The 9,358-nt window shown below is 48.1% G+C and overlaps 1 protein-coding gene across 1 annotated transcript; it reads right to left on the reverse strand.

Moving 5' to 3' along the window:
- Positions 1-259: 259 nt before the first annotated feature.
- LOC128120680 (paired immunoglobulin-like type 2 receptor beta-2) lies at positions 260-5,356 on the reverse strand. Its single transcript, XM_052754832.1, has 4 exons — positions 5,269-5,356; positions 4,567-4,953; positions 2,361-2,414; positions 260-378 (listed from the first exon to the last, which is right to left on the reverse strand). Exons 1-4 carry the CDS (start codon positions 5,354-5,356, stop codon positions 260-262), a joined length of 648 nt encoding a protein of 215 aa, XP_052610792.1.
- Positions 5,357-9,358: the final 4,002 nt, after the last annotated feature.

A 9,358-nucleotide genomic window follows, 5' to 3' on the forward strand; every position in this document is an offset into this window, starting at 1 on the left:
CAGGACCCCTTGAATCCCTTAGCACAGACTCTGTGTTCATCTGCAGTAGTTCCTCCAGTTTCCAGCTGGGATTCTAAGCAAGGAGGTGCAGATTCAGTCCTGGGTGAGTTCTGCCTCCTTTCTCTCCCTGTGTTCTCTGGACTCTGTGCTGCACAAGCTCGTCCTTCTCCATCTCCCACAGATGAGAAAACTCAAAGGGTAAGCTCAGGTGAGGGCCTGTCCAGGACCACTTACCTTTGCTTCCACCAGAGGAAGACCATCAGTACACAGACGGGGTTATGAGCACAGCCGTGGCCACCACCACCCCGACTGTGGCTCCCAGGTTCACAAGTGAAGGATTCCTCTGGTCCTCTGTGTCCTCCAGACCAGCTGTGGTGACTGCAGAGTTGATCATGGAGGGGCTCTGTAGCTAGAGTTTTCCTGCCTGACCCACAGTCAGGATAAATCTCTCTCACCTGCCAGTCCCACAGCCATCAGACCCAACCAAGTAAACACAGAGACTTATATTGGTTACAAACTGTATGGCTGTGGCAGGCTTGCTAACTGTTCTGACAGCTTAAATTAATCCATTTCCATTAATCTATACCTTGCCACATGGGTCGTGGCTTACCGGCATCTTCACATGCTGTTTCTCATCGTGGCGGCTGGCAGTGTCTCTCTGACTCAGCCTTCCACTTCCCAGCTTTATTCTCCTCCTTGTCCCACCTACACTTCCTGCCTAGCCAATGGCCAATCAGTGTTTTATTTATTGACTAATCAGCAACAAATTTGCCATACAGAACATCCCACAGCACTTCCCCCCCCTTTTTTTTTTTTTTTTTAAAAAGGAAGGTTTTAACCTTAACAAAGTAAAATTACATATAATTTGGGAACTTGGGTGTATCTTCTCTTACTACTTCGTGCTGGAGGGGGGCGATGTATCTTATGGGGACACAAAGAAAATTTTAGGATTATGGAATAGGCCACGAGGGTGTATCGTCTGAGCCAGTTGCCTTCAAACCATTCTCGATGTTGGATGATCTGGGCCTTGGTGTCATCGGAGACCTTTCAGGGGGTCTTGGCTGGTCAAACCTGATGTATCTTAATCTGGAACAAATCCATAGCCTCTGGCTTTCTGTGGGAACAAAAGCAGAGACTCTTTTCCAAAGCAACATAACCTTATATCCAAATTTTGAAGTCAAGGTATCTTTAAAATATACGTATTGGCATAACTCAACAGCTTTTACAATCAAATGTTTTTCTGCAGTTAAAAATCCCAAAGACAGCCGGGCGGTGGTGGCGCACGCCTTTAATCCCAGCACTCGGGAGGCAGAGCCAGGCGGATCTCTGTGAGTTCGAGGCCAGCCTGGTCTCCAAAGCGAGTTCCAGGAAAGGCGCAAAGCTACACAGAGAAACCCTGTCTCAAAAAACCAAAAAAAAAAAAAAAAAAAAATCCCAAAGACAACACAATCCAGATTCTCTGTGTAATATTCATCTTTACATGGCTTATTTTTTATATTAATTTTACTGTCTCTTTAAAGACTTTATTTTTTAAAACTATGTATTTGTTTATATAACTGTATATATCACCTTTTTTGTCTCAAGCCTACGTATCTTTTACACACATTGTAAACTATTACATCTGAATCTGTCTTATTGTGAATCTATTGCTTTAAACTGCAGCAGCTGTGGCTGCTGGCTCCGCCCACCTAAGCTTCCCAACATGGCTACGTTTACCGCCAGCTCTGGGAGCTATCATGGATCTATGCTTTTATCCAAGCAGCATGTAGTCCAGAAACCTCTTTTTTTTGTTTTGTACCTGCAAAGACTAAATCCACCACGCAGCTCAATGTGCCACTTGCAGAGGCCTCATTCCCGCCATAAGGAACCTACCAGTAGCTCAAACAGGCAGCTGCCGCTCATTTGAGAGAGACAATTAGGAAGCTGTTTTTAGCTCCGTTTTAGAATCTTTTCTCAGGTTTTAGGTGGAAACTCTTGCCACCACGTTGGACACCATTTGTAGCTAGAGTTTTCCTGCCTGGCCCACAGTCAGGATAAATCTCTCTCACCTGCCAGTCCCACAGCCATCAGACCCAACCAAGTAAACACAGAGACTTATATTGGTTACAAACTGTATGGCCGTGGCAGGCTTCTTGCTAACTGTTCTTACAGCTTAAATTAATCCATTTCCATAAATCTATACCTTGCTACATGGCTCGTGGCTTACCAGCATCTTCACATGCTCTTTCTCATAATGGCAGCTGGCAGTGTCTCTCTGACTCAGCCTTCCACTTCCCAGCTTTATTCTCCTCCTTGTCCCGCCTACACTTCCTGCCTAGCCAATGGCCAATCAGTGTTTTATTTATTGACTAATCAGCAACACATTTGCCATACAGAACATCCCACAGCAGGGCTCTGCATGGTGGTCCTGATAGCTGAGGAGAGATGAGGAGTGAGCAGATCCCCCTGGATGAGGGAGGGATGGGGTGAGTGTCACATCTTGTCTCCTCTGTGGGATGGGGAACAGCTGTTAGAAGTTCACAGAGAGAGGAACACATGCTGAAGACTGAGACTCCAGGAGAGCAAGCTCAAATGCACACTCTCCACTTGTCCTGGAGGTGTATCCTCAGATGGTCATCTGGTCACAGATATTTAGGCCATGGAAATACAGTTGTTTTTGTCATAGATGTATGTAACATGCAGATATGACCCAGTCCACAGAGTGTTGGCTGCTTGTTGCCTTAGAACCCGAGTTTCATGCCTAGTAGTCATGTAGAGAGCTGGATGAACTTGTCATGGCCTTTAATCTTAGCCCTAGGGGCAGAGGCAGGAGATCTTTGTGAGTTCAAAGCCAGCCTCGTCTATATATAAAGTTTCACACCAAACAAAGTTGAGTGAGCTGTAATCCCAGTACTGAGGAAGTGGAGACAGGTATGTCACTGGGGGTCACTGGCCAGCCAGCCTAGTCTACTTGGCAAACTTGAAGCTAGTGAGAGACCCTGTCTCAAAAATAAGGGGATGACAATGAATATGTCCAATAGGGTCCACATGCCCAGGAAGAAATGTGAACATTCACATAGACACACACACACACACACACACACACACACACACACACACACACACACACCTGAATTAACAGATCCACATGTTCACACACAGAAAATAAATAAAGATATACAACAGAAAATATGTAATTTTAGCCATAAGTGTACAGCTCAGTATAGGGAAGAGTATATTCATTTGCTTTACAAACATCACTAAGGTGAATTTCCACCTTTACTTATTTGGAAACACTAGACCAACAGTTCACAACCTGTGGCTCGCTACCCCACAGTGGTGAATATAAGAACATCCTGCATATCAATAATCACAATACGATTCATAACAGCAGCAAAATCAGAGCTATGAAAATAATTTTGTGATGGGGGTTCACTACATCATGAGGAACTATATTAATGGGTCTGTGCATTAGGAAGGTTGAGAATCACTACTCTAGACCCAAGAAACAGCTCCATTCTCTCCCTTCCCTGACCCCTGGCAGCTGCTGGTTGACATTACATCCGGTCAACAGGGTGGTCATAGAGACTGTGCAGAGAACTGTGCTGTGGGCGTCCTCTCACAGGGTGGCTCAATCCAGTCAAGAGCCACTGCTGGCTCAACACTTGGGAGGTAGAGGCAGGCAGATTTCTGTGAGTGCCAGAACAATCAAGACTAAATGGTGAGACCCCGTCTTATAAAAACTAAAACACCAAAATATAAACAAAGAGCCACAGAACAAGGTTATAACCTACAAGGAAATACACAGAGTCTCCCAGCTTCTGTAGGGCCATGTGAAGGTTAACAGTCACACAGTGTTCTACTCTGTGTTCCCAGTTACTTCTGCTGCAGAGGAGAGGCAAGGGTCAGAAGACAGAGCAACCACATCATGAAATAGGGACATTATTTCCCAAGACCCTTGGAGTTTGTGTGGGAGAGGTGAGGGAAAGAAGGCAAGAAAGGAGACGGGGGTTGGAAATGGAGAGGAGACAAGGGAGTGAGTATGGAGAGTAGAGGGATGTGTGCTGGGGAGCTAGGAGGGTAAATGGGAGACTGTGGTGCTAGATGGCAGTGTACGGTTGGATGGTAGGACACCAAGAACATCCAATGAGCACCTAGTGTTTGTTCTGGGCCTAGGTTGGAGCTGTGTGGAGATGCTCCATACAGGGACTCATTGGAGCCCTGCCACAGGACCAAGTGAGTCAGCTACATCCTGGAGAGGTCAGTCTACCTCCAGGTCATGTGGAAAGTGGAATTGGCCAGGACTGACTGCAGTGTTAGTTTGGTTCAGAAAGAGGGTGAACTAGGAGGGAGGACCTATGCTGAGGTCTAGAGAGGGGGGGGTTGTGTCTTAGCAGAGAGTGACAGACAAGGTCAGAGGAGACAGCAAAGGCTTGTCACGACTACAAGGTAAAAATCCTGTTAGCAAAGGCCTTGGCAGAACCAAGGAAAAGGAATATGAAAGAAATCTCAGAGGCATGTAGCCTGAGGTGACATCTAGGCGACAAGGAAGCCTGAGACATCAAAGCCAGAGCCAGGGTGGCTCACCATGGGTGATGGTCAGTTGAGTCCCAGGAATCGACTGAATAATCTTCATGCCTTCTCTTGTGTTCATATGAACTCGGCAGAAGTACACTGTCTGGTCCTTCTTCTTCAAGTCCAGGATTCTGAGGACTCCAGATGTCTGAGGCTGTGTCCAGTTCAGGATGAGCCGATTCTTGAAATGCTCATGTATGAAAAGTGGGGTAGAGTTGTAGATAAATTCCCCATGGAAGTTCTTCCATCTCCAGAGAATCCTCATCTGTGAATCCTCTGCCAACCCCCAGGGGAAGGAGAAGGAGAAGGGGATCTCGATGGAGCTGCCCTGGACACCAGAGAGGCGGGCTGGTTGGTTGATTCCAAAGCTATTTACTCTTTTGGATCCTGCAGAGTTTCCTGTGAAGAATGGGGAGAATCTGACCCCTCTACAGGGGATAGAAAGGATAATACAGAATTTCCGACTCTTCACCTACAGGTGTGTGTGGGACACAGAGCAGGACTGTCCTTATGTTCCACTGTCCTATATGGGACAGGACAGACAAGGAAGGGTTGGAATGGACCCACGCTGAGGATGAGCTCTCTCTTGGGGCACAGAGCACTGACTGGCTCCTCTAGCAGACACCTGTCCACATGACAGCCCGCTCTTCCCAGCCCCAATGGCCCCTCCTGTGGTTAAGGCAGACTCCCTGCTAACAAGGTCCCCAAACTCACCAACTTGCAAACATGCAGCTGACAGCAGCAGAAGCAGGATCCAAGTCATGGCCTGATTCCTTCCAGGAAATGAGACCAGCAGAGCCATCAGGCAGGAGAGGAGGACCTGTGAGTGACACTGGGGTGCTCAGGAGTCAGAAAGAATCAGGGTAAAATGACACACGAACCCAGGGCCTTCTCCTGTGGAGGACACAGTGGGCAGGACCTCCCCACCTCCACCTCCTTGTGACCAGCAACTTCATTTATCATTCTGGCTTCTTCCTTTCCACGCTGCAGAAGATCCGCCCTGTGGTCACTGACAGGATGGCCATGCCCTTGAGCCAGGCCTCGCTTTTGAAAGGAAGATATGGAACTGACCTCACCATGCTGGGCTCTCCTTTCTTACATCTTGACCTCCTGTCTTATCCAGTCTTGTCCATTTCCCATGTGGCCTGTAATCACTGTTTCCTCACCTCCAGATTTCCTCCACTCCTGCCCTCCTCCTCCTTTGTTTCTCCCTGTGTCTCCTCCCACCATACTGGTTGTCTGTCAGTCTGTCAGTCTGTCTGTCTGTCTCTCTAATAACCTCAGGCACACAAGTGGTCAGTTTCTGCTCACTTCAGACACAGCGAGGATGGAGGTGATGAGGAAACACATTCAGTCCCAGCCCTGGCTCGGTGTCCCCACCACCATCTGCTCTTTGTCCTCTTCTTGTCCTTCAGGAACTCTTCACAGCACCCGGCAGAACCAAGGCCCAGTGGACACTACCGCCCTGGCCTGCTCTCTGCTGCAGAGTCTGTAACCACCCTGGGCTTCCTGGGTGGTCGTCGCCCTCCCCTAGACAGTGACTCCAAACTACTCCAGTTTCTGAAGGAGCCTTTCTACATCCCACCAACCTTCATACACCTCAGAAGAGGATGCCAAGGATCAGAGAATCCCTGGCACATGTCACATGACTGTCACATGCATAGTTGACTGGACTTCATCCCATCAAGTACTTGTAGTCCTCCACTCCACACAGACTTCAGCCTGCCTGCTCCATGCAGCCTCTGCACTCCCCTCAACGGTCAGGGATCAGCTGCTGGGTTTCCATGAGTCTGTTCCCACAAAGCATTTGAGTGACTCTTTCAAGCTGTGGCTGTTCTAGAACCTTCTTTGGATGTAGTGGGCAAAGAAGACTCACAGCAGCAATGTGTCACTCATGACATGTTGCCTGGGACATCTCTGACAGTGGACACATTGCCTCGTGACTGGGGTGGAGATGTGAGGGGTAGGGTAGAGGTTATGGTGACCTCAGGGCTGGTTCTGTAGGAGGGTCATCCTCCCCTTCCTCAGACAAGGTTCCATCAGTTCTGTGGAGGACAAGATTGTAGCAGAGGAAGTGGCATCATTCTCCCTGAGTGACATGTGCAGAGGCGACTTCCCATTTCCTTAGATTCCTGCACTGAAGGCCTTCTCCATGCTTCCCTGCAGGAGCTGTGCAGCCACCTCTGTCACATCTGCTGTCTCTGCCGTCCTCACAGTCCCCACTGTTTCCATGGTCCTCAGATCCCTTGACCTGAGCCAGGCACAAACACTCATGACCTCACTCCCAGCAGCACATGGTCACACTTCTACATCCATCCGGGCTGCCAATGGAGACACAGATGCACAGAATCTTTGGGATAAGTTTGTTTCAAATGGTTAGTAAGGAGAGGGAATGGGTCTATTGTACCCATCAGAAACCACCACACACACTCCTGTTATTGAATGGATTCTCATATATCTCAGGCTGGGCCTTGAACTTCCTGTGTAGGCAAGCATAAACTTGAACTCCTACAGATCCTCCTCTCTGCCCTCCCATATACTGAGGGACGTGTGTGTCGCTTTGTGCCCCTTTATCTCCTCCTGGAGATAGAGCCCAGGGTTCTGTGCAGGTAAGCACTCTGCCAGATGAACCTTGTCTTTATCCTCAGGGAGGTCTTACAGGGGGCTCTCCTGGTCTTGCCCACTCACCTCCAGGCTTCCTTTGTCCTTGCCTTACTGTCTGGGGTCTGTAAAAAGGTCACTGGATTGCTATGTCTCTGGAGGAAGGGCTGGACCTGATGAGGCTGCCATGTGTCAGGTGTTGGACCTTACACAACAGGCCCAGGTGGGTTCTGTAAGATCCCAGCTGCCCCTGTGCTCAGCCTCACTGCTGCCACCTGCTGGACCCTTAGTCCAAGTCATGGACACTGTTCTAGTTTCAAGTCCTCAGTTGAATTCCCGTGAGGACCCGCTGTGGGATGATTTCTGTCCAGGATGCTGTAATCAGTCTCCTGCAGTGCCAACTCCATTCCCCCAACAGCAGTGACTGGGCCCTGCAGCCATGATGCTATCACAGGGGAGGGCCACTTTCTGTGGAAGAGCAGCCTGGGCTGTGGTGTGCACACATGGGTCTTCTGCACACACGTGACCAGGGGTGTGTCAGATAGCAGTTTGAGAACCGGCTGCTGCACAGGATGTAGCATGTGTGTGTCCTGCCCCCACAGAATAAATAAGTAAATGTAATTTAAGCTCTTAAAACCAAAGGTAGGCTAGGCATGATGGTGCATGTCTTTAATTCTAGCATTTAGGAGGCAGAAGGAGAGGCTAGTGGATCTCTGTGAGTTTGAGGCTATCCTGGTCTATATGTTCAATTCCAGGCCAGCAAGTGCTATGTATCGACCTCTTATCTAAAAACTAAATAAAACAAACAAAAAACCCCAAAATCAATCAAACAAACAAACAAAAACCTACAAAAAATTAAAAAACAGAGGTGGATGGTTTCCTGATTAGCAATGCCTGAGGTGTCCTATGGCTTCCACTTACATGAGCACACATTAATTGCACACACATGCACTTGCACAAAGACCAATACAAATCACACAAGGCACCTTTCACAGCTGATCTGCCATCACACATTTACCCAGTCCTCATCCTGAGTAAACTTGGTCTCCCAGTTAGGCTCTGTGACTCTTCAGACTCCAGTTCCTGACAGTGTTCTCAGCATTCAGACTCTGATTTTATACCCAGCTGTGTTTTCCCATGACAGTGTTGGCAGACAACAGGCTCAACCCTTCCTATTTCTGTCTGAACCATCCAGTTCCAGAAACTTCCCTCAAATAATCCACAGTTCAAGCTCTGTGGGTTCTGACCCAGCAGATAACCTCATTGATGAAAATCTGTCCATCTGTGCACCCCTTCTGTCATACCACCTACCCTCCCACTCCTTGATTTCTTTCCCCAGGGACACATGCAGACTCTAGATGGAATCCCAGGGTGATATGTCCAGACAGTGTCCTGAGGAGAGTGGAGGAGATGCTAGAGAGGGTGGAAGGATGGCAGCTGGTGATGTAGACAGGACACTCAGGCTGCACCTGAGACTTTACATTAGCACAGTTGCCCCGTCCCCATCTGACCTCTTCTTTTTCCCTCAGGATGACATCATCATCTTCATCTCCCTCATGTGCTGCCCAACCTCAGCATGAGTACCTCCCTGTACCCCTGCCCAGGGGAACCCCCAAGAAGAGACTCTCTACTGTGTTCTAGAGGCCGAGTGAATGTGGCTGGGTGATTATCTCAGTCACCTACTTCTCTGGTATGAAATCTCCCAGCTTCTGCTGATGCACAAGGCCAGGAACTGAAACTTATAAATCATTGAGTGGAGGTAACAGAAACTGAGAAACACACAGTTCCTTCTTCAACATTGTATATGTTGCATAAAAAAACCCCAAATACCAAAATACAACAACAACAAAACAAACCCGAAAAACTATTTATTGTCACAAAATTAGTCCAACTGAATCCAAATAGAAAAATGGTGACATCTTCAAGTTCTCTGTCTCCATCTGAAAGTGAACAAATGGATGACCTGTCTCCCTGACCTCTCTGTACCATTTAGAGTTTCTGTTGACCTTGTTGTCTGTTTATTTCAAGACAAGGTCTCATGTAGCCCAGGCTGGCCTCAGGCTCAATAGGTGCTAATGAGAACCTCCAATTCATGATCTTCCTTCACTCCCTGTCTATGGCTGGGATTACAGGCATATGCCACCATCCTAGACTAGATGGGCCTGTGAGGAAAGGAAGCCCAACATGGTTTCCAATCAAGCCA

The sequence above is a fragment of the Peromyscus californicus genome, unplaced genomic scaffold (genome assembly GCF_007827085.1).
Source record: "Peromyscus californicus insignis strain IS unplaced genomic scaffold, ASM782708v3 Scaffold_2__1_contigs__length_46816999, whole genome shotgun sequence".
Lineage (NCBI taxonomy): Eukaryota > Metazoa > Chordata > Mammalia > Rodentia > Cricetidae > Peromyscus > Peromyscus californicus.